Here is a 25459-nt window from a genome sequence, read left to right as displayed (position 1 = left end):
CCAAGCCCTCTAATACAGGTTATTTGACAGAATATTCCCCAGATTCAGCAAAGGGATAAACCCTCTCACCATATCCATGATGGGTAGAGATTGGTTTGTGCTGTATTCCCTTCACAGCTTTCAATTATTCTCTTTGATTTCTGAGTTACCTCCCATTCCTGTTTTTTGTAAGTGCAGGAGGGCAAACTTCTACCACCTACACTGTAGCCTTTCCTGTGTTCTGGGCTATGTCTCTTTTGATCTGATTTATCTCATTATGATTATGATTAGTATCTCATTACCTACTTTCCATCAGAAACTTCTCAAAATCTCACATCTTCTGATGTCTTTTTCTCACTTTATCAGTGTTGTCATGAATTTATTCACCCTCATTCTGGAAGGGCAGGAAGGTAAACGTGGTGATCGGTCAGAACCAAATGCCCACGTCCTTTCCTCTATCTTCCAACTACTCCAGTGAAATCGAGTTAGGATAATGGTACCAGGTATTGGGCTGTACCCCGCAGGCCTGCAAGCCTTGGAGCTGCCCAGCCTCGAAACCGAAGAAAGAACTTCGAGACAACAAAAGAGACATCAGTGGTTTATTTTCCAGGGGATCTCATACAAAGGGTCCTGGAGCAATACCCTACCATGTACGACAGACTTTGGGCAGGACATGGCAGCGGCCTTGGCTACTTGGGGAGAAGGCGGCTACCATTTATAGGGGGAATTGACATCAGGTGGGCTTATCAGTGACCAGGGGCTAATTAAGCCCTGTCATTAAGAGGACTGGATAGTCGTGTGAATGAAGCAGGGACTGGTCGAGCAGGGGATGTATAGAGAGCAAGAAAACAGCCATCTTAAATAGAGAAACAAGTCTAGAGTTATGTACACATAAGAGGTAATGGTGAGAAAACAGTGTTCAACCTTGAAATTAGCAAAAGGTCCCAGCCGTTGGCAATGACAAGGTCTAAGTTGTGAGCACAGGGGTAAGTAACTGAGATGGCATGAACGACAAGGGCATCAGGAGAGAGGAAGTTAAGGAATGAGGCAATGAGAAAGAAAGAGGATGCCTACCTACTCCTCCTCCAGGCTCAGAGTACGAGGGCCGTGAGACAGAAAAGTCACCTTCTGAGTCAGTTTCAGGGAAGAGGTATCATCAGCAGAAAGCCAGGTTTCAGTTAGAAAGCAAGAGAACATTCACAGAAGAGGCTGGTGATACAGGGGATGTTTTAGATGATTCACCTCAGGTTGCACAGGGCACAGAGAAGGGCCTTCAGGAGGAGGGGAAGGATGGGAGACAGGATAAGAAAGAAGAAGGGGGTCCCAAAGACTTACAGAGATTAGTACTGAGACATACTGAGAAACCCAAAAAGATATCACTAGTTCTATTTATTACTTAGCCATAAAAAAGAATGAAATTCTGCCATTTGCAATAACTTGGATGGACCTAGAGTGTATTATGCTTAGTGAAATAAGTCAGAAAGAGAAAGACAAATACTGTATGTTATCACTCATATGTAGAAACTAAGAAATGAAATGAATGAATATAAGAAAACAGAAACAGAGTCACAGATCTAGAGAACGAACTAAGTGGTTACCAGTGGGGAGAGGGAAGGGGGAGGGGAGAGACAGGAGTAGGGGATTAAGAGACACAAACTACTATGTATAAAATAAATAAGCAACAAGGATATATCACACAGCCCAGGAAGACATAGCCGTAGTTATTCTGTAATAACTTTAAATGGAATATAATCTATAAAAATATCAAATCACTATGTTGTACACCTGAAACTAATGTTTAAAGCAACTATACTTCAATTAAGAAGAAGACATCATTATTTCTCTTTCCTTTTTACCTTTGTACATGCCGCTCTACCTGGCTGCATAACCCTGGTACCAGCAGAAAGGAGACATGATACTTTGATATTAAACACCCACATAAAATAAGCCAACTTCCCATGGAGTCATTAACTTCCAATTTACCGAAGGCCAGCCCCAACTTAATAGGAAGGGATTCTTCAGTCTCAGTTTCTAAAGCCACTTCAAGGGGCAGCCTCTCCTGTGGACCCTTCCCTTTCCCAACACTTTCTTCTCTTCTCTCCCATCTGGGTCCTCCCTGTTTATTTACCTCCTGTTCCTTTCTGAATGGGTAATGAGGAGGGTTGTAGAAGGAGCTTCAGGAATATAATCAGACTTTTTCTACTGCCCCAAAATCACTTTTTGTCTTAGTCTGTTGGGGCTGCTACAACAAAATACCACAGACCAAGTAGCATATAAACAATACAAATTGATTTCTCACATTTCTGCAGGCTGAGAAGTCCAAGATCAATGCACCAGAGATTTGGTGTCTAGTGAGAGCCTACTTTCTTGTTCAGAGACACCATCTTTTTGCTACAACCTCATAGTGGAAAGGATGAGGGGGTCTCTGGGGTCTCATAAAGGCTCTAATCCTGAGACCGGAGCCCTCGTGACCTGATCACCTCTCAAAGGGCCCACCTCCAAATGCCGTCACATTGCTGGTTAGGATTTCAACATAAGAATTTTGGAGGGACACAAACATTCAGTCTACAGAGCCTCCCTCTTTGGCATTCTCTCTTAAATCTTCATGGTGCTACAAGAGTCCCTGTCTCTATTATTACTTTGAGTTGCCATAAAAATGCCCTTTTATTTTCCTGGACTTGGGATATGCCAGATTCCGGGAAGGGAGGAAAACAAGATCTACTGTCCTATACCTGGAATGTTCTTCGGCCTCACCTAATTAACTCATGTACCACATCTTCCAGTGGCAACCTGTTTGCATCACCATCATACCATGCTATAATCTTGCAATTATATGTTTTTGTCAGCCTTTCCATTAGATTAGAAATCCTTTCAGGGTAGGGATCACCTCTTAGAATTATTGATATCACCTGTGCATACCGTAATAGTTATGTAGATGTGCAATAAAATTTTTGTTAAATAGATGAAAACCTAGTTCGTTTCTTAGAAGTTTAAATCTAGTTGTCGGGGGATGGTGGCAGTAATTGAGTTTAACAGTGAAGTTCTCTAAAATGGTCCTGAGGTATGTGCTGAAAAAAGATAATACTCTGATTAAGATCAAACCTTTTTTTTTTTCAAGAACTATATTAGTGAGACAGGCTGGGACCTGGGACCTGTGATGTGGGACGCTTTTCTGCAGTGCTCACACCTGGACTCGTCCAGCAACAGAATACAAAGAAACCATAAGGGATTAAAAATAACTGCATGCATGTGCAGTTGGGGCAAATTATGAACAAGATACAAAAAGGCCAAAACCCAACTGCCACCTCTTGAGGAGCCAGGAGCAAAAGCAGGGTACTGCGCATGCGCTCTGCTCACAGTACCACTAAGCCACCCCTCCGGCTGACTCACAGATCTGCCCCCTACCCTTATCCCATTTAAGGAACCAGCTCGCCCCTGCTGAGCTAGCAAACAAGGGAACCTGTTACTTGTTTTCGCTCCCTCTTGCTACAGCCTTGCCTGAATTTCTTGTCTGGTCTCTTATCAATTTCTCTTGATTAAAGAATGCAAGAATCCAGATCAGTAACCTTACAAAGGTGAGGTTAGTGCTATATAACTTTTTTACAAGGAAGAATTAGTTAGGGAAGAAATGTTGAGGTCATTTAAAGAAAACTGGAATAACTATTTTTATCATACGACTTTATAGCATCTCTGTCATTCTCACAGGTCTTTGTTATCTTTTACAAGAAAATGACAATCATACTGGGTCTTATCGGTACCATCCCTCTGACAGTGAGAGGGGAGGGAAAAGATTCCTTAGGAGAAAAGCAGTTGGCTGAGACACCTGGATGACAATGAGTTGTGAATGAAAGGAGCTGCTAGTAAAATGCAGCTCTCCCAGGACTATGTTACTTTGTAACACTTGAACTACCTGTGAACTTTGTAGGAACCTTAAGTAACACATTTGCTTGACTGCTTTCCCATTAAATTAGGAGTTCCTTCAGGGCAGGAATCACCTCTTAGAAGTCTCAGTATCATCAGTGCATATAACAGTGCTTGATTATATAGGTGCTCAATGAACTTTCCTCGAATGGATGAAAAGCTAATTGATTTTCTTAGAGGCCTAAATCTAGTTGTGGGGTGATGCTGGTAGTAACTGGATTTGATGGAACTGAATTTGTAAAAGTTCCCAAAGGGTTACATCTTTGTGGTGGGATTGCCCTGGGTTATGGCGCTCTTAAGATTTTTTTTTTCTTCCTGAAGTGAATCTTTCTACAGTGTTCACTATACTCCCACTTGAATACACAATGGGGTGTTTGTTTGTGGAATATCTTCCTATACATTGTGTGGTACAAGAAATGTTTGAGAAATTGTTTCTGTCCCCGCAAAACTGATAATCCATTTGAGAGATAAAATGGAGAATAGCACAAGATAGCATAAAATGAAATGCGTTACAGACGAGGCATTTCATTTAAAATGCTCTCCATAAAGACCTCACAGCTTTGCATAGGAGCGGACTGATCAGTCACTGGTGCCCTGCAATTTATGGGATGTGCAAAAATGCTCCCACCCTGTGCTACAGGGCATGAAGCACCTCCCTTAGTATTTGATTTTTTAGAATGTCATTAACACTCAGGGATATTCTTTGAAAACATCAACATCTCTACGATAAGTTGCTCAAAGGCCTGCGTTCAATCTGGCTCCTTAGGGAAAAATTGCCTGTCAGATTTCTTCCAGCTGAGCGAGCCAGGTGGGGAGCTACAGAGAAGTGAAAGTTGTGATGGGAGAAACAAGGAGGGTTCTCTCTAGGCAAGAGGCCTTGTGGATGGAGGGCAGGCCTAAGTGAACCATGACACTAAGGGATCCTGGGTAGACAAAGGGCTTTGAGGTCCAGAGCAAGGAGACTGGCAAAGAGGAAGTGAGTGGGGACAGGATGCATGTTTCCTACTTCGCAAATCTACCCAAAGCTCTGTTCTCACCCAGCTTTAACTTTCCTCTGAGGCTCTGTGTGCAGACCTATAAGGCCAGCTCAAGAGCCCTGTGATCACTTCTTCTCCCGTTTAGTATTGCACTTTAGACCAATGTCTCTTTTATTAATGTGGCTGTGGCACATATTCTCAGTGTTTTTTCACCTTTTCTTCTTCTGATTTGAGTTACAACCATGAGCCCATGATGGACACGGGACTCTTCTCCATTGCTCTTCAAATTGTTACTTTTTTCATCTTATTAAATCTTCTTCTGCATGGATTGCATTTAGTGCTTTCCTGCTGCTGTGACTGCTGTAACATCTGTCCAAGCTGCTTCCTCTCATCATTTCAGAGGCGGTGCCTGGGAGCTGCAGGCCCCAGGAGTGAGAGGGAGATGCGGAGGACTGTGTGGAGGGCGTACCCTAGCAGAGTGTATGGGGGAGGCGGGGGAGGGGAATGCATTCCTAGCATCTCCATTTCACAGATGCTTTACATAAAGTCCCAACTGCTCCTCCACTGCAGTCTTCCCCAGAGCTGGGACCACTCTAACCGCACTGCCCTGCTGTTGCCTTTCTCCTGTCCAGCGCAGCAGAATTAGCATAGCCCGCCTTTACTTACTCTCGCATCTTTTACCAGCCTGCTTTCCTGTCTCCCTTACCTCTCCCATCTAATAAATCTAGACATGGCCTCTCATTTCACTTCTGAGAAGCCATTTCCTGTCATCTCGTCAAAGACTACCTCTCTCCCACTGACTATCTCTAGTGAGGAGCAGAAAGCTACATCTAACCCTCCTTTTCAGCAGCATCAGGAAACTGCTTCTCCAGCCTCACCAGAAGTCCCTGCCTTGCCAGGAGCAAGTCCCTTCATGTTTTGACACTTTGGGTGTCACTGTTTTGGTGACTTGGTTTTTAACACCAACATTCTGGTCTAGTCTTTGAGATAGGAAAAAGACGAAAATAAATATGTTTTCACATCGTAAGGTAGAAAACCCAGTCTGTGGTTTCCCTGGCTGTGTTATGCCATTCACAACGAGAAGTCATTCAGCCCTACAGGCTGCAATTTTCCTTCTTTGCTAACCTGCTATTCAAAAATTAAAAAAAAAAAAAAAAGGTTTCCTTAGTAGCATTTAATTTTGATTTTACTGAAACTTATGTGGTTAAAAACATTCTTATACTAATAACTATGTGACCTTTAAGATATTTGGCAGGAAAAAAAATCTCATAAGAATAGAACCTCGTTTCCCAACTCAGTGTCTTCTGACTTCGAGATCTTTGCAACGATCCTTTCCCTAAGCCATAGAATTCTCCCCTAACCCCTCTTTTCTCCTCCTCCCACCTCAAGAGGGACTCTGGGTCACTGTCCCATCGTGGAAATGGTCGTCATTGGTCAAAAAATATTTCTCTGGGGTTCATATATGAACTGGCTTTCTTTTCGTCACCCCGTCTGAGCTCTTGGGCAACGGGGACGAAAGAGCAGCCCTGCAGCGGCGACCACAAGACATCTTTTAAAGCCAAAAAATTACTTTTAAACAGAGGTCAAACCAGAATTCAATGAAACAGTTCATTTCTCTCTGATATGCACATAGGTTAAAAATCTAATAACTCGAGGTCCTTGGAAAAATGCCAAGTCCCAGGGGTCAAGACCACTGTCTGAAAGTCATATGGACACTTTGGGAGGGTGTGGTTTTCAGTGACTCATAGTGCTTTCTTCTTTGTTACTGCCTCCTCTGAGTTGATGTTTTCTGCTTTTCTGATTCATCTGTAGTAACCTTGAGTCAGGAATTAAAGTAGAAAAATAACTCAGGGAAACAATCATTGGTCTTAACAACATTATGAAAAACTGCCTTCACCGACATTATTCAAAAAATTGATCAGTGTCATAGTGTCCTGTTGTAATATAGACATGGATACACTTGCAGACTTGATATGGCTTTGGGGTCTGGCCTCTTCAGTTATGTCCAATTCAACCCCAGTGTGTTAGCCTGAAGAAACTAATGATGGGGATTTCCTGACTCCTGAGCCAGATTTTCCAGCATGTCATTTTCCAATTATGCAGCATTTTCTACTCTGGTCATGTTCTTTAACTTAATGATAAAAACAAAAATAGCTGAGAGTCAATTACCCAAGATTTCTGGTGTCCCCCGGCTCACGCAATATCTGTTATTCATATTCATGGTTCTTATTCCCCTGATGTTTTCAGTGCCTTGTACCTCGACGTATATAGTGCACAGTACTGTCAATGAATGAAAAAAACTAAACAGAAAATATTTGTAATGGTCTTGCCAAACCCATTGGAGGATTAATCATATATCATTGATTTGAAAGAAGAGAAAGGCAAGGATGCGAAGTATGTTTCATACATGCACAGACCTGGAAGGCTCTTTAAAATTTAATTAGTTCAATGGTCCTAGGGCTAAATGAGTGGTACCCACCTGTCTCCACTAACTTAATTTTGGAAATGTAAACAGCAACTCTGTCACAATGATTCCAGAGATTCTACTTGAATTTCACGGGTGTAGAGGCCAAGGATGTTAGAAGTCCTGTAATGCATGAGACAATTCTGTGCAATGAAGAATTGCCCCATGTCCCATGCAACTTACATTTTCTTTCTTAATTTATGCAATGACCCTATAGGTACTCTTATTTGCATCTGACAAACTATTCTGGAGGCTAATTGGCAGGCTTATCCTTCCTAATTGCTTGAAACTCTCTATCCCTAGACTTGATCATTCTGTTTCAACTTATACAGACGGTATTCCTCCTTCAATTCCTTTGGCTTGTTCACATCCCCATGGGGCATGTGAAGACCCTCTCTAGAGACCTTTGTTACAGCATCAAAGATGATTCACCACCTAAGGTAGTGAGAAATCATTTTGGACACCAGAAAGCTCCTAGAAAGGCTCAAAGATTAATTACTCATAATTTTCTTTCTTTAAAAAGGTTTTAAAAATTGAGATATATTTGACATGTTATTTCCAAATGGAAAGAAATACTCTTCGTAAAACCTGATAAAATTCCTTGAAAGTTCATACAAAGCTCACAACTGTGTTAAGGTAATTTTGAACAATTACCCTATTGGGATCCACTGAGTACACTTTTGTGAAGCTCCAGGAACATTCTTTGTACTTCCCATTTCTTTTCAAATCACAAAGTAAAATCTTCTGAGACACAAAAGATTCATTTATTTTTCCCCACCAATTTAAAACATTTCTATTTTCTCTACTGCATGTATAGGTGAACAAATAGGCTATGCCTTAGTAAGCTTTCTTTTCTTTGAGAATGGTAGGATTTAAGCATTGAATAAGCAATAGACCTGAAGGTAAATTGTTTTCATGAGAGCATATGTATTAGGACAAATGCTGAGTTCTTATTTGGTTTAACCAGGAAATAACTGTGGTCTTTGAGTGGCTTACAGTGGAAAAATTTTCCTGTTTCCTGGGTTTTGGGAAGTAGCACGGTGTCAAGGTGTCTGATTAACCCCTATGGTCAAGTACAAGTGTTGTAAAACTACATAAGCTTGAAAAAGAGAAATAAAAATGGAATCTGCTCACCCATGTGTGTCTTAATGATCAAACATTGCAATTAAGCTGAACTGGGCAATTGCTATATCAGCGATTAGAAAACTCTGATTTAACTGATTGGTCCTCTTCTCACACTCCCATGAGGTGTGAAGTGGACTAGGCACCTTTACTTTAGAGATAAATGAGTTTGCTTTTCCCTTGAATCAGCTTACTTCACTTCCCCACGTTTGAAGTCTATTCTGCTGAGACGTCTTTGTTTGTTTTACACCATCTGCTCTTCAAAGCTAAAGACAACTCTTACTTCACCAAACTGAGACAAAGTAGGACCACCCACACAGCCATGTAACACTACCTGCTCTCTTATATTTGTTTAGCATTTTTTAAAGTTTCCATACGATACAATATCGGCTCATTTTCCCTGAACCTGAAGGCCTAAGCTATAGATCATTTATGTGCTAGGTCTCTATTAGCTCACCAATGGATGCCTGAATTCTCAGAAAGATTTCCAGTTGTCTAGGCAAAGTCCTCAGAACACCTGAGCAGCAAAGAGGATTAGCATATTTGGAATGACTCTGAAGTGACATCCTTGGATTCTGAGGTAGCCCAGCCCCAGTGAATATGCTAATAACCAGTACTTCCTAGAGAGCAGCAAGTTCACCTTCTTAAAGCTAATGATGGGCAAATAATAATGATGACCTTAAGTATCTGCTGGTGGGTGTCCCCAAGCAGTATGGACGACAAGAGACTTATAAATTGCTGTTGGATTCTACCAAAAACGTACTCCAGCCCACAAAATCTTCTTCTAGGTGTAAGAATGGTCAAATTTCTATCCATTTTGCTGTTGTTGCTATTCTTTTTTTCTATCTATACTAATAAAGGTTTTGATGTACCCATAGCAGTAGGTGTAAGTTACATGAACATACAGAAATTATTTTTCATTTTTCATTCATCATTAATATCATTTTTCTCATGGCTAAAGAGCAAGTGCTTTATTCCGATTCTTGCCTGCTTGCATTCATTGTACTACTCTTCAGCTGCCACTGTGACAATGAATAAGAAGAATGTCAACCATGTTTGTTAAAATATAAACAGAAAAATATAAAGCAAAGTCATATTCTAGTGCTTGGTGAAATATCAACGAATTTTTCCAGCTTGAAGTAGAGTTGATTTCCCAGAATTTCTTGTGAAAATCAAAGAAAATATCCTTTAGAAAAATGCTGTTTGTGTGAGTCAAGGTGATGTATGGTTTGCTCAAGTAGAAGGGGGCTGACCTATAGATAAAGACTCCATTCAGGGCCACATGATTCTGTCAGATTCTCCCCCATCACCTTATTTCTAGTTCTCCCTATACCTTTTAGACAAGTGAGTTTCTTATGGGTCTCACTGTTGGGATGAGCCTTGCTCCTCTAGCTCATGATGTTTCTCACTCAAATTATTTCTCTATCTCATAAATCTTTTGATTTTTTAACATCCTAGGCTTTTGAAACTCAAGGGGAGACTTTTTTTCTCCATTTTCCATTGTTTCCTTTTTTAACATCTTTATTGGAGTATAATTGTTTTACAATGTTGTGTTAGTTTCTGCTGTATAACAAAATGAATCAGCTATATGTATACAGATATCCCCCTGTCCCCTCCCTCTTGCATCTCCCTCCCACCTTCCCTATCCCACCCCTCTAGGTGGACACAAAGCACCAAGCTGATCTCCCTGTGCTATGCGGCTGCTTCCCACTAGCTATCTATTTTACATTTGGTAGTGTATATATGTCCATGCCACCCTCTCTCTTCATCCCAGCTTACCCTTCCCTCTCCCCGCATCCTCAAGTCCATTCTCTAAGTCTGCATCTTTATTCCTGTCCTGACCCTAGGTTCATCAGAACCATTTTTTTTTTAATGCCATATACATGTGTTAGCATACGGTATTTATTTTTCTCTTTCTGACTTACTTCACTCTGTATGACAGACTCTAGGTCCATCCACCTCACTAAAAATAACTTAATTTTGTTTCTTTTTATGGCTGAGTAATATTCCATTGTATATATGTGCCATATCTTCTTTATACATTCATCTGTCTATGGACACTTAGGCTGCTTCCATGTCCTGGCTATTGTAAATAGTGCTGCAATGAACATTGTGGTACATGATTCTTTTTGAATTATGGTTTTCTCAGGGTATATGCCCAGTAGTGGGATTGAGGGGTCACATGGTAGTTCTATTTTTAGTGTTTTAAGGAACCTCCATACTGTTCTCCATAGTAGCTGTATCAATTTACTTTCCCACCAACAGTGAAAGAGGGTTCCCTTTTCTCCACACCCTCTCCAGCATGTATTGTTTCTAGATTTTTTGATGATGACCATTCTGATCAGTGTGAAGTGACACCTCATTGTAGTTTTGATTTGCATTTCTCTAATGATTAGTGATGTTGAGCATTCTTTCATGTGTTTGTTGGCAATCTGTATATCTTCTTTGGAGAAATGTCTCTTTTGGTCTTCTGCTCATTTTTGGATTGGGTTGTTTGTTTTTTGGATATTGAGCTGCATATGCTGCTTGTATATTTTGGGGAATAATCCTTTGTCAGTTGCTTCATCAGCAAATATTTTCTCCCATTCTGAGGGTTGTCTTTTCGTCTAGTTTATGGTTTCTTTTGCTGTGCAAAAGATTTTAAGTTTCCTTAGGTCCCATTTGTTTATTTTTGTTTTTATTTCCATTTCTCTAAGAGGTGGGTCCAAAAGGATCTTGCTGTGATTTATGTCATAGAGTGTTCTGCCTATGTTTTCCTCTACGGGTTTTATAGTATCTGGCCTTACATTTAGGTCTTTAATCTATTTTGAGTTTATTTTTGTGTATGGTGTTAGGGAGTGTTCTAATTTCATTCTTTTACATGTAGCTGTCCCGTTTTCCCAGCACCACTTATTGAAGAGGTTGTCTTTTCTCCACTGTATATTCTTGCCTCCTTTATCAAAGATAAGGTGACCATATGTACAGGGGTTTATCTCTGGGCTTTCTATCCTGTTCCATTGATCTATATTTCTGTTTTTGTGCCAGTACCATAGTGTCTTGATTACTGTAGCTTTGTAGTATAGTCTGAAGTCAGGGAGCCTGATTCCTCCAGCTCCATTTTTCTTTCTCAAGATTGCTTTTGCTATTCAGGGTCTTTTGTGTTTCCATACAAATTGTGAACTTTTTTGTTCTAGTTCTGTGAAAAATGCCATTCGTAGTTTGATAGGGATTTCATTAAATCTGTAGCTTGCTTTGGGTAGTATAGTCATTTTCACAATATTGATTCTTCCAATCCAAGAACATGGTATATCTCTCCATCTGTTGGTATCATCTTTAATTTCTTTCATTAGTGTCTTACAGTTTTCTGCATATAGGTCTTTTGTCTCCTTAGGCAGGTTTATTCCTAGGTATTTTATTCTTTTTTGTTGCAATGATAAATGACAGAGTTTCCTTAATTTCTCTTTCAGATTTTTCATCATTAGTGTATAGGAATGCATGAGGTTTCTGTGCATTAATTTTGTATCCTGCTATTTTACCAAATTCATTGATTAGCTCTAGTAGTTTTCTGGTAGCATCTTTGGGATTCTCTATGTATAGTATCATGTCATCTGCAAACAGTGACAGTTTTACCTCTTCTTTTCCGATTTGGATTCCCTTTATTTCTTTTTCTTCTCTGATTGCTATGGCTAAGACTTCCAAAACTATGTTGAATAATAGTGGTGAGAGTAGGCAACCTTGTCTTGTTCCTGATCTTAGTGGAAATGGTTTCAGTTTTTCACCATTGAGAATGGTGTTGGCTGTGGGTTTGTCATATATGGCCTTTATTATGTTGAGGTAAGCTCCCTCTATGCCTACTTTCTGGAGGGTTCTTATCACTAATGGGTGTGGAATTTTGTCAAAAGCTTTTTCTGCATCTATTGAGATGATCATATGGTTTTTATCCTTCAATTTGGTAATATGGTGTAACACATTATTTGATTTGTGTATATTGAAGAATCCTTGCATTCCTGGGATAAACCCCACTTGATCATGGTGTATGATCCTTTTAATGTGCTGTTGGATTGTGTTTGCTAGTATTTTGTTGAGGATTTTTGCTTCTATGTTCATCAGTGATATTGGCCTGTAGTTTTCTTTCTTTGTGACATCTTTGGTTTTGGTATCAGGGTGATGGTGGCCTCGTAGAATGAGTTTGGGAGTGTTCCTCTCTCTGCTATATTTTGGAAGAGTTTGAGAAGGATAGATGTTAGCTCTTCTCTAAATGTTTGATAGAATTCGCATGTGAAGTCATCTGGTCCTGAGCTTTTGTTTCTTGGAAGATATTTAATCACAGTTTCAATTTCAGTGCTTGTGATTGGTCTGTTTATATTTTCTATTTCTTCCTGGTTCAGTCTCGGAAGGTTGTGCATTTCTAAGAATTTACCCATTTCTTCCAGGTTGTCCATTTTATTGGCATATAGTTGCTTGTAGTAATCTCTCATGATCCTTTGTATTTCTGCAGTGTCAGTTGTTACTTCTCCTTTTTCATTTCTAATTCTGTTGATTTGAGTCTTCTCCCTTTTTTTGTTGGTGAGTCTGGCTAAAGGTTTATCAATTTTGTTTATCTTCTCAAAGAACCAGGTTTTAGTTTTATTGATCTTTGCTATTGTTTTCTTTGTTTCTATTCCATTTATTTCTGATCTGATCTTTATGATTTCTTCCCTTCTGCTAACTTTGGGTTTTGTTTGTTCTTCTTTCTCTAGTTCCTTTAGGTGTAACGTTGGATTGTTTATTTGAGATTTTTCTTATCTCTTGAGGTAGGCTTGTATAGCTATAAACTTCCCTCTTAGAAATGCTTTTGCTGCATCCCATAGGTTTTGGATCATCGTGTTTTCATTGTCATTTGTCTCTAGGTATTTTTTGATTTCCTCTTTGATTTCTTCAGTGACCTCTTGGTTATTTAGTAGTGTATTGTTTAGCCTCTATGTATTTGTATTTTTTACAGTTTTTTTTCCTGCAGTTGATATCTAGTCTCATAGCATTGTGGTCAGAAAAGATACTTGATAGGATTTCAATTTTCTTAAATTTACCAAGGCTTGATTTGTGACCCAAGATATGGTCTATCCTGGAGAATGTTCCATGAGCACTTGAAAAGAAAGTGTATTCTGTTGTTTTTGGATGGAATGTCCTATAAATATCAGTTAAGTCCATCTTGTCTAATGTGTCATTTAGAGCTTGTGTTTCCTTATTTATTTTCATTTTGGATGATCTGTCCATTGGTCAAAATGGGGTGTTTAAGTCTCCTGCTATTACTGTGTTACTGTCAATATCCCCTTTTATGGATGTTAGGATTTGCCTTATGTATTGAGATACACCTATGTTGGGTGCATAAATATTTACAATTGTTATATCTTCTTCTTGGATTGATCCCTTGATCATTATGTAGTGTCTTTCTTTGTCTCTTGTAATAATCTTTATTTTAAAGTCTGTTTTGTCTGATATGAGAATTGCTACTCCGGCTTTCTTTTGGTTTCCATTTGCATAGAATATCTTTTTCCATCGCCTCACTTTCAGTCTGTATGTGTCCCTAGGTCTGAAGTGGGTCTCTTGTGGACAGCATATATACGGGTCTAGTTTTTGTATCCATTCAGCCAGTCTATGTCTTTTGGTTGGAGCATTTAATCCATTTACATGTAGTTATCGATATGTATGTTCCTATGACCATTTTCGTAATTGTTTTGCATTTGTTATTGTAGGTCTTTTCCTTCTCTTGTGTTTCCTGCCTAGAGAAGTTGCTTTAGCATTTGTTGTGAAGCTGGCTTTGTGGTGCTGAATTCTCTTAGCTTTTGCTTGTCTGTAAAGGTTTTAATTTCTCCATCGAATCTGAATGAGATCCTTGCTGGGTAGAGTAATCTTGGTTGTAGGTTTTTCCCTTTCATCACTTTAAATATGTCCTGCTACTCCCTTCTGGCTTGCAGAGTTTCTGCTGAAAGGTCAGCTGTTAACCTTATGGGGATTCCCTTGTATGTTATTTTTTGTTTTTTCCTTGTTGCTTTTAATATTTTTTCTTTGTGTTTAATTTTTGATAGTTTGATTAATATGTGTCTTGACATGTTTCTCCTTGGATTTATCCTGTATGGGACTCTCTGTGCTTCCTGGACTTGATTGACTATTTCCTTTCCCATATTAAGGAAGTTTTCAACTATAATCTCTTCAAATATTTTCTCAGTCCCTTTCTTTTTCTCTTCTTCTGGGACCCCTATAATTCAAATGTTGGTACATTTAATATTGTCCCAGAGGTCTCAGAGCCTGTCCTCAATTCTTTTCATTCTTTTTTCTTTATTCTGCTCTGTGGTAATTATTTCCACTGTTTTATCTGCCAGGTCACTTATCCATTCTTCTGCCTCAGTTATCCTGCTATTGATTCCTTCTAGAGAATTTTTAATTTCATTTATTGCGTTGCTCATCCTTGTTTGTTTGCTCTTTAGTTCTTCTAGGTCCTTGTTAAACGTTTCTTGTATTTTCTCCATTCTATTTCCAAGATTTTGGATCATCTTTACTATCATTACTCTGAATTCTTTTTCAGGTAGACTGCCTATTTCCTCTTCATTTGTTTGGTCTGGTGGGTTTTTACTTCACTCCTTCATGTGCTGTGTATTTCTCTTTCTTCTCATTTTGCTTAACTTACTGTGTTTGGGGTCTCCTTCTCGCAGGCTGCAGGTTCATAGCTCCTGTTGTTTTTGGTATCTGCCCCCAGTGGGTGAGGTTTGTTCAGTGGGTTGTGCAGGCTTCCTGGTGGAGGGGATTGGTGCCTGTGTTCTGATGGATGAAGCTGGATCTTGTCTTTCTGGTGGGCAGGACCGTATCCAGTAGTGTGTTTTGTGGTGTCTGTGAACTTATTATGATTTTAGGCAGCCTCTCTGCTAATGGATGGGGTTGTGTTCCTGTCTTGCTAGTTGTTTGGTATGGAGTGTCCAGCACTGGAGCTTGTTGTTCGTTGAGTGGAGCTGGGTCTTAGCGTTGAGAAGGAGACCTCTGGGAGAGATCATGCTGACTATTACGTGGGGCCTGGATGTCTCTGGTGGTCCACTGTCCTGAACTCAGCTCTCCCAACTCAGAGGCTCAGGCCTGACACTCGGCCAGAGGACTAGGACACTGTCAGCCACATGGCTCAGAAGAAAAGGGAGAAAAAAAGAGAGAAAGAAAAAAATTAAATTAAATTAAAAAGTTATTAAAAGAAAAAAGTATTACTAAAAAATAATTTTAAAATGTAAAAAGTAATTTAAAAAAAGGAAAAGAGCATCCAAACCAATAAACAAATCCACCAATGATAACAAATGCTAAAAACTCTATTGAGATAAACATAAAAATCAGAAACTAGTCAATTGCATACAGTAAACCCCAAGTCTGCAGTTGCTCCCAAAGTCCACTGCCTCAATTTTGGGATGATTCGTTGTCTATTCAGGTATTCCACAGGTGCAGGGTACATCAAGTTGATTGTGGAGATTTAATCCGCTGCTCCTGAGGCTGCTGGGAGAAATTTCCCTTTCTCTTCTTTGTTCGCACAGCTCCTGGGGTTCAGCTTTGGATTTGGTCTGCCTCTGCGTGTAGGTCGCCCTCTGGCATCTGTTCTTCGCCCAGACAGGAGAGGGTTAAAGGAGTGGCTGATTAGGGGGCTCTGGCTCACTCAGACCAGGGGGAGGGAGGGGTACAGAATGTGGGGCGAGCGTGCGGTGGCAGAGGTCAGCGTGATGTTGCAACAGCCTGAGGCACGCCATGTGTTCTACCAGGGAAGTTGTCCCTGGAACACGGGACCCTGGAAGTGGTGGTCTGCACAGGCTCCTGGGAGGGGAGGTCTGGATAGTGACCTGTGCTTGTACACAGGCTTCTCGGTGGCTGCAGCAGCAGCCTTAGCGTTTCATGCCCGTCTCTGGTGTCTGCGCTGATAGCTGCGGCTCGTACCCATCTCTGGAGCTTGTTTAGGCGGTGCTCTGAATCCCCTCTCCTCGCACACCCCAAAACAATGGTCTCTTGATTCTCAGGCAGGTCCAGACTTTTTCCCGGACTCTCTCCCGGCTAGCTATGGCACACTAGCCCCCTTCAGGCTGTGTTCACGCAGCCAACCCCACTCCTCTCCCTGGGATCTAACCTCTGAAACCCCAGCCTCAGCTTCCAGCTCCCACTCACCCAGGCAGGTAGGCAGACAAGCCTCTCAGGCTGGTGAGTACTAGTTGGCACCAATCCTCTGTGCAGGAATCCCTCCACTTTGCCCTCTGCACCCCATTGCTGCATTCTCCTCCATGGCTCCAAAGACTCCCTCCTGCCCACACCCCGTCTCCGCCAGTGAAGGGGTTTCCTAGTGTGTGGAAACTTTTCCTCCTTCACAGCTCCCTCCCAGAGGTGCAGGTCCCATCCCTATTCTTTTGTCTCTCTTTTTGCTTTTTTCTTTTGCCCTACCCAGGTACATGGGGAGTTTTTTGCCTTTGGGGAAGTCTGAGGTCTTCTGCCTGCGTTCAGTAGGTGTTCTGTAGGAGTTGTTCCACGTGTAGATGTATTTTTGATGTATTTGTGGGGAGGAAGGTGATCTCCACATCTTACTCCTCCGCCATCTTGAAAGTCCTCTCTCCATTTTCCATTGTTACATCACTTTTCTCTAACAACAATCACAGAAAGTCTGTTTTAATGGGAGGGAACTCCAAGGTCAAACAAATGAGTTAAAGATTCAAGACAATTCCACTACACATTCTTAAAACGAACTTGCCTTTCTTTTTTTTTTTTTAAATTTATTTATTTTGGGCTGCGTCGGGTCTTAGTTGCAGCATGCGGGATCTTCGTTGCCACATGCAGGTTTCTCTATAGTTGTGGCACATGGGTGTTTCCTCTCTAGTTGTGGCGTGTGGGTTCCAGGGCGGGTGGGCTCTGTAGTTTGTGGCTTGTGGGCTCTAGTGGAGGCCCGCGAGCTCAGCAACTGTGGAGCGTGGGCTTAGTTGCCCCTCAGCATGTGGGATCTTAGTTCCCTGACCCGGGATTGAACCTGTGTCCCCTGCATTGCAAGGCAGATTCTTTACCACTGGACCACCAGGATAATCCCGAACTTGCCTTTCTTAAGGCAAGTTTTATGAGTAAGAGCTGACAAGTTTTAAAGAAATACAAGAAATTAGAATTTAGTTGATCCTCTAAGCCCCAAAGAAACTCAAGGAATCAAAAAATAGGCTATATTTCCTCATTTCATGCAGTTCATTAATCTTTGCATCCAGAATATTACAAAGTTCCTCCCAGAAAAGAATTGTGTTAGCATCATACTGTTGCAGGAAGGGGGACCCCTTCCAGGCCCTGAGAGTGGGCTTTTGCCTAACACTTGGAAATGAATTGTCCGAGGAGACACACATGCTGACAAAGCAAGAGATTTTATTGGGAAGGGGCATCCAGTTGGAGAGCAGCAGGGTAAGGGAACCCAGGAGGACTGCTCTGCCATGTGGCTCGCAGTCTTGAGTTTTATGGTGATGGAATTAGTTTCCAGGTTGTCTCTGGCCAATCATTTTGACTCAGGATCCTTCCTGGTGGTGCGCACATCGCTCAGCCAAGATGGATTCCAGCGAGAAGGATTCTGGGAGGACATAAGGACTAGCGTCTCCTGTCTCCTTTTGACCTTTCCCGAATTCTTCCAGTTGGTGGTGGCTTGTTAGTTCTGCGTCCCTTACCAGGACAACCCCCTGTTGTTAAGATAACTCATGCAAGTGGTTACTATAGTGTCTGGCCAGGGCGGGCGGTTTCAGTCAGTGTTTCCCCTAACAATACTTTCTCACATTTCCAGAGAAATTTGCAACTGACAATCACAAACAATGTGTCATTTGATCCACCCAATACCTTTTGAGTTAGTCAAGGTCACACAACTGCTGAATGACTCGAAGTTAGGTCAGTTTTACAAGTCCTGTACACTTCAGTTCCAAATTTCATGTTTCCCTGATGACCCCGAGACATGAAACCTCACAAAACTTACATATTAGCCTAAGTAATGATATATGATGCCAATGAAAACACAATTAAAACAAAGTAAAGTCGATGGATTCTGACTGACTGACTTCCTTTGCTACTTGCTCTCTCTTCCTATTCTCCTAGAAGGGGAAAATTCTTCAGATCAAGAAAAACTAAAGAGAACTTGTCATGGTGAGAAAGGTAATAACAATGATTCATTGATTTATTCAATGAAAATAGCATTAATAATAATAGTTACTCTTGACAAAGCATTTTCTCTCTCTTCCAAGCATTTTACATGCATTTTTTAAAATGTAATCCTAATGTAAGGCCAGACACTATCAAACTCTTAGAGGAAAACATAGGCAGAACACTCTAGGACATAAATCACAGCAAGATCCTTTTTGACCCACCTCCTAGAGAAATGGAAATAAAAACAAAAATAAACAAACAGGACCTAATGAAACTTAAAAGCTTTTGCACAGCAAAGGAAACCATAAACAAGAGAAAAAGACAACCCTCAGAATGGGAGAAAATATTTGCAAACGAATCAACTGACAAAGGATTAATCTCCAAAATTTACAAGCAGCTCATGAAGCTCAATAACAAAAAAACAAACAATCCAATCCAAAAATGGGCAGAAGACCTAAATAGACATTTCTCCAAGGAAGATATACAGATTGCCAACAAACACATGAAAGGATGCTCAACATCATTAATCATTAGAGAAATGCAAATCAAAACTACAATGAGATATCATCTCACACCAGTCAGAATGGCCATCATCAAAAAATCTAGAAACAATACATGCTGGAGAGGGTGTGGAGAAAAGGGAACCCTCTTGCACTGTTGGTGGGAATGTAAATTGATACAGCCACTATGGAGAACAGTATGGAGGTTCCTTAAAAAACTAAAAATAGAATTATCATACAACCCAGTAATCCCACTACTGGGCATATACCCTGAGAAAACCATAATTCAAAAAGAGTCATGTACCAAAATGTTCATTGCAGCTCTATTTACAATGGCCAGGACATGGAAGCAACCTAAGTGTCCATCGACAGATGAATGGATAAAGAAGATGTGGTGGGCTTCCGTGGTGGCGCAGTGGTTGAGAGTCTGCCTGCCAATGCAGGGGACATGGGTTCAAGCCCTGGTCTGGGAGGAACCCACGTGCCGCGGAGCAACTAGGCCCGTGAGCCACAATTGCTGAGCCTGCGTGTCTGGAGCCTGTGCTCTGCAACAAGAGAGGCCACGATAGTGAGGGGCCCACGCACTGCGATGAAGAGTGGCCCCCACTTGCCGCAACTAGAGAAAGCCCTCGCGCAGAAGCGAAGACCCAACACAGCCACAAATAAATAAATAAATAAATAAATAAAATTTTTAAAAAAAGTTTTACATTAAAAAAAAAAAAAGAAGATGTGGTACATATATACAATGGAATATTACTCAGCCATAAAAAGAAACGAAATTGAGTTATTTGTAGTGAGGTGGATGGACCTAGAGTCTGTCATACAGAGTGAAGTAAGTCAGAAAGAGAAAAACAAATACCATATGCTAACACATGTATATGGAATCTAAGAAAAGAAAAAAAAAAAGGTCATGAAGAACCTAGGGGTAAGACGGGAATAAAGACACAGACCTACTAGAGAATGGACTTGAGGATATGGGGAGGGGGAAGGGTAAGCTGTGACAAAGTGAGAGAGTGGCATGGACATATATACACTACCAAACATAAAATAGATAGCTAGTGGGAAGCAGCCGCATAGCACAGGGAGATCAGCTCGGTGGTTTGTGACCACCTAGAGGGGTGGGATAGGGAGAGTGGGAGGGAGGGAGACACAAGAGGGAAGAGATATGGGAACATATGTATATGTATAACTGATTCACTTTGTTATAAAGCAGAAACTAACACACCATTGTAAAGCAATTATACTCCAATAAACATGTTAAAAAAAAAAATGTAATCCTCATGATGACCTTACAGTTCCCATTTTACAGATGAAAGAAAAGAGGCTTGAAGATAGTCAGTAACATTCCTAAAGTTTTGCAGCTAATGAAATCTAGGTCTACTTGAATCCTGAAAAAGAGCTCTTAACCATAGCACATGTTCACTGGTTACTCATTAGTATTATTTTACACCAGCCTCTTACATATCCCTGGGGGTGGCCATACCCAGGATGTCAATGGTTCTCTGATGTGGCTTTACATCTGCAGCTCTGATCATGATGGCACTTTCACCTTTGATCTTTCATCACCATCTGCCCAAAAGAAGCCTTGTCATGGGGTTGCCAGATTCTCATTCTAGGTAAGGAGAGCAGGATAAGAAACTCTTGCCTTTGTATGTTCTCCTGTGAGCCCGACAGGGTTCAGGCCATGATACCCCAAATTATGCCACCTTGATGTATTGAATATTTCACACTGAAGGAATTTGAGAAAAAGCATTTACAGAAAAGACTTTCTGACCTTCTCCTGAAGCAGGTCACATAACCAGAGGAAAGGAGCATTCTAGTCTTTGATGACAAGGAACTCAGAGGGGAATCTGAACAGCAGCAGGCCTTGCTAAGTGTCCCACCATTTACTACACTTTTCCATTCTTCACCAAATCTAGCATAAAAACACTCAGGTTTTACTGCTTTTTCAGGTCTTTATATTCTTGTGAAGGTCTCTCTGTCACATATAATTTAAATAAACGTATGCTTTTCTCTTGTTAATCTGTCTTTTGTTATGGGATCCCAGTCAAGAGCTTAAAACGATAGAGAAAAAAGATATTTTTCGGGACTTCCCTGGTGGTACAGTGGTTAAGAATCCACCTGCCAAGGCAGGGGACTGGGGTTCGAGCCCTGGTCTGGGAAGATCCCACATGCCACAGAGCAACTAAGCCTGTGCACCACAACTACTGAGCCCACTTGCTGCAACTACTGAAGCCTGAGTGCCTAGAGCCTGTGCTCTGCAAAGAGAAGCCACCGCGATGAGAAGCCCACGTACCACAATAAAGAGCAGCCCCCACTCGCCACAACTAGAGAAAACCCGCGTGCAGCAACGAAGACCCAATGCAACCAAAAAAAATAAATAAATTAAAAAACTATATAATAAATAATGCTGCCTTTAAAAAAGAGAAGATATTTTTCCTTCTCTATAAGCATTCAGATGTCGATTGAATTCCAGACAGGCCAAGATTACCTCAATCCTCCCCAATTCTTTCAATCAACTATCTATTCAGTATAACTATTTAATAATGGTTAACATAAAATTTTAGTGAAAAATAAAAGAAGGCAATAAAACTAAGAAGGAAAGACATTCTTTTTAGTACAATGATTTTTTTTTTTTTTTTATGGGGAAGCCTGACTTTGTTGGAAATGATTGATAAAAACTTTAGACTGGAAGAAGAAGCCCAGGGAATGGGGATTGAGTCTCACCCACTGGTATTCAGCTACTACCCAACAATCAAAATAATGCCTCTGATTATTGTCAAGGACTAAACCGATGCTTTTACATAAACTATTTCACTTAACAGTATTGCTGTGGGAGCATTAAATAAAGTAGTTGAGAAGGAAGCCCCAGACAACTAACCCTTTCTGCCCTTGACACTCACCATTGTGCCCCCACTATATACCCCAAAGCCAGTAGAATTAATCTCATTATATCCATTATCCTTGTTTATGTTAGTGATCATGAGAAGTCCCAGACTCACAACACATCCCTATGTACATTCCCTTTTACGACCTCCTCTCATACCCCTAACTCACTGGATCTGGAATTCACAGTCCCGCACTAACCAAATTCATCCTATCCTTGACTTCCTCATACTCAAAAGATAAACTGATTTTCCCTTAAAGACACTGCTTCCCTTCCATCCTCCTCAAATGGTGGCTGTTTTCTCACCCATCTTTTGGGTCCAGAGGTGGGGCAGATATCCTTTCATGTAATCACTTCTTTACCCTCCTTCAGCAACCTTGTTAATAGTCTTTCCCCTTCTTAACCAGCTTAGAGTTCATTACCAGTTCATGAACCGTCATGAGTACACCCTTGTGTATCCCCCTGACTTCCTTGTCCTCATTCTCCCTATCCTACTTACTTGGCCGAATCAAAGTCTGCTAAACGTAACTGTCTGTCTCTTCTCTATATATTTTCACCCACAGCTCAACGTGGATAGAGACAAACACTCAACTACACCAACTAGTGTTCCATAATTTCATGACCTTGGACCTCAATGGGCCCTTAAAGTTGCCTGGTAATCTACATTGCACTCTCCTGATCCATCCATTCTTCTGCTTCTCGCAAGCCTCCAACATTCCCTGAACCTCACTCTCAGCTTTCTGTTTCACTGAGAAAATTTTAAACAACCAGTTAAAATTTCCAAAAGTTCTCACCACCACATTTACTCAGCTACCAACATCAGAACCCACATAGTCTACCTTCCTACCCCTTAACAAAGATAAATTTTTTGTGCACCTGCCTAAAGCCAATTCCTCTGTGTCCTCAGTTCATCTCTCTTTCTTACTCATGGCAGTACTCTGAAGTTCTTTCCTCTCTTTCCTATATCATGTATTGTTTTACTCTTAGATCATTTCTACTAATATGTAAACAAGTATGTTTACTTCTTCTCCCATCTAAAAAGCAACAACTAAAAAAATTTAAAACTTCTTTTGATGTCATATCCTGACATCTACCCCTTTCTTTGTTCTCCTTTGCAAAAAAAAAAAAAAAAAAAAAAAACTTCTATAAAGAGTTATCCATGTTTATTGTCTCCAATGTCTCTCTTAATCCCATTCTAATCAGGATTTTACCCTCACCCTCCAATTGAATTTCTCTTGTCCAAGGTCAGCAATGGTTTCCATGTTCCTAAATCCAGTGTTCAGTTCTCAGTCCTCATTTGACCAGATTTAACTGCATTTAATACAGTTTATTCCTGAAATGTTTTCTTCACTTGGCTTTCAGGACATCTCATTTTTTAGGTTGTCCTTTTATTTCACTGGTCATTTCTTTTCAGTCTCTTTGGTTGTTCTCTCCCCAGCCTCTTAAAGATAGTGTGCCTTAAGACTCAATACTTTGCTTTCCTTCTCTTCACTATGTAAACTCATGACCTTCATAAGTTCAGCTGGTATTAGGTCTTTAAATACCCTCTCTACCTTCAACTTCTAAATTTACATCAACCGTCCAGAGTTCTCTCTCAACTCCAGACTGATATACCCAATAGCCTACTCAGCATCTCCACTTTGAAATCTAATGGATTCCTTAAACTTAACTTTCAAAATTGAATTTCTAGTTTTCCACCCAAAACCTGCTACCTCCACTTTCCCCATCTCAGGTGATGACAACGTCATCTTTTTAGTTGCTCAGCTAAAAAATTAGAGATATTCTTGACTCATTTTGCTCCAACCACACTGGAGTGCTGGCTCTTCTTTTACCATTCAAGGCAAGTTTCCACTTTAGAGCCTTTGCAAAGATGTTCCCTTTGCCTAGAATCCTCTCTTAGCTCTTACAAGTGCTTCCTCAGTTGTTATCTCCTCAATGAAGCCAATTATAATTACTTCATCTAAACCTCTAGCCCATTTGCTCTGTCCCACCTGTAGTTTTCCCAGTTCCCCCATTCCTTTTTACCTTTTCTCTGTAGCACCAATCACCTTCTAACATACCATGCAATTTACTAACATATTATGTATTTCTTTTATAATCTGTCTCCCCTTTGCTGAATTCTAAGTTCCTCGAGGGCAGGGATCCTTGCTTGTTTCGTTCACAAATGTATCTCAAGTGCCTAGAACAGCACCAGGCACATGGTAGGTGCTGCAGTAAATATTTCTTGAGTGAAAGAATAAACTCTCACCACAATATTATGAGGAAGGCACAATTCTTTATCAGATGAGGAAACTGAAACTTAGAGAATATGAGGGTCACACTACTTGTAATGGCAGGACCAAGATTCCAATCCAAGCCTCTCTCCCTAGAGTTCCCACTCACTATTCCATACCAAATGGTGTTTGCTCAAAGTGGCCAGAGGACAAAGGGGATACCAAGATGAAGGATGCCATGGGGAGTTGAGAGAGAAAGGAGAAATAAATCTTTGTGTGCCAAGCTAAGCAATTTGGACTACTTTCCACAGAAGAAGCTCTGAAGTAAATGGCTACATAATTACATCCATATTTTGGAGAGATAACTCAAACAGCTACCAAATGGAACACTGGAAACCAACAACTCGGCAGCGGAGAGAAACACCAATTTTAATGGGTCTTAATCCAACTCTACTATTTCCACAGCTAAAAATGACTCTCCTTCTACTAATTCATTACTCCGTGGTTCATTTAATCTGGCCCCCACTTTAGAAAAAGTCTGACACAGCCTAAATAGTTATGAAATTACACTTTATTCATATATATTAAATATTGATAAATGAACGTATTACTTTGCATTTGGGTACAATCACAATTGTCAGCAATATTCTGAAGCACCAGGCATGAGATGAGAAGAGATGCCATGTTTTTATCAGGGGACAAGTCATATCGCCTGACACACTCAAGTGCTGTCTGACATGCCATCATAGCAGTGGCTCAGAAGACATAGTCTAAAATAGGCAGTAACTGGATGGCATCGTTTCATTTATCAGCATACATTATATCATCAAGTGAAATAAATGCACAACCCACAGGGTCTTGCTTAGGTCAGCTGCCTAGTTGGCCCCCAAGATAAAGCCTTGTAATCACATAGACTTGCCTAGTTAGTCAGAAAAAAAAAGGGTCAAGTGAAAAGGATACAGGAATTATAAATAACACATAAATTAATAGATACTCATTTTCATGACATAAAAGTTACTATTATAAATACTTTGATTGGTAAGTCTAAATATATATTCCCCATATAAATAATGTAAAATATTAAATAGTAATAAATAGATTTAGATTTAAAAATTCAAATATTGCAGGCAGGATGACCATTATTTCGATGCTCTCTGGCCTCGAAACAGATTCTGACTTCTCCTCCTCTTTCTGAGGTTAGATCTTGGCGACAGGTCGCTCATCACTTTGATGAGTTCACTTATGGCTTTGCGCTGGATCTGCAGATCATCTAC

The 25459-nt window shown here is 40.5% G+C and overlaps 1 protein-coding gene across 1 annotated transcript in view; it reads right to left on the bottom strand.

Annotated features, from left to right (window-relative positions):
• Positions 1-134: 134 nt before the first annotated feature.
• Positions 135-25459, bottom strand: part of IFNG (interferon gamma) — a gene marked incomplete at its 5' end in the record, with an annotated part of 29469 nt that continues 4144 nt past the window's right edge. Inside the window, one exon of the mRNA XM_082422940.1 lies at positions 135-25459. Coding sequence (XP_082279066.1) covers positions 25325-25459 — 135 coding nt within the window. The 3' untranslated portion in view covers positions 135-25324.

Source organism: Balaenoptera physalus, assembly GCF_965194825.1.
Source record: "Balaenoptera physalus genome assembly, chromosome: 13".
In the NCBI taxonomy this organism is placed as follows: Eukaryota; Metazoa; Chordata; class Mammalia; order Artiodactyla; family Balaenopteridae; genus Balaenoptera; species Balaenoptera physalus.
This window is presented reverse-complemented; position numbering and strand designations above follow the sequence as displayed.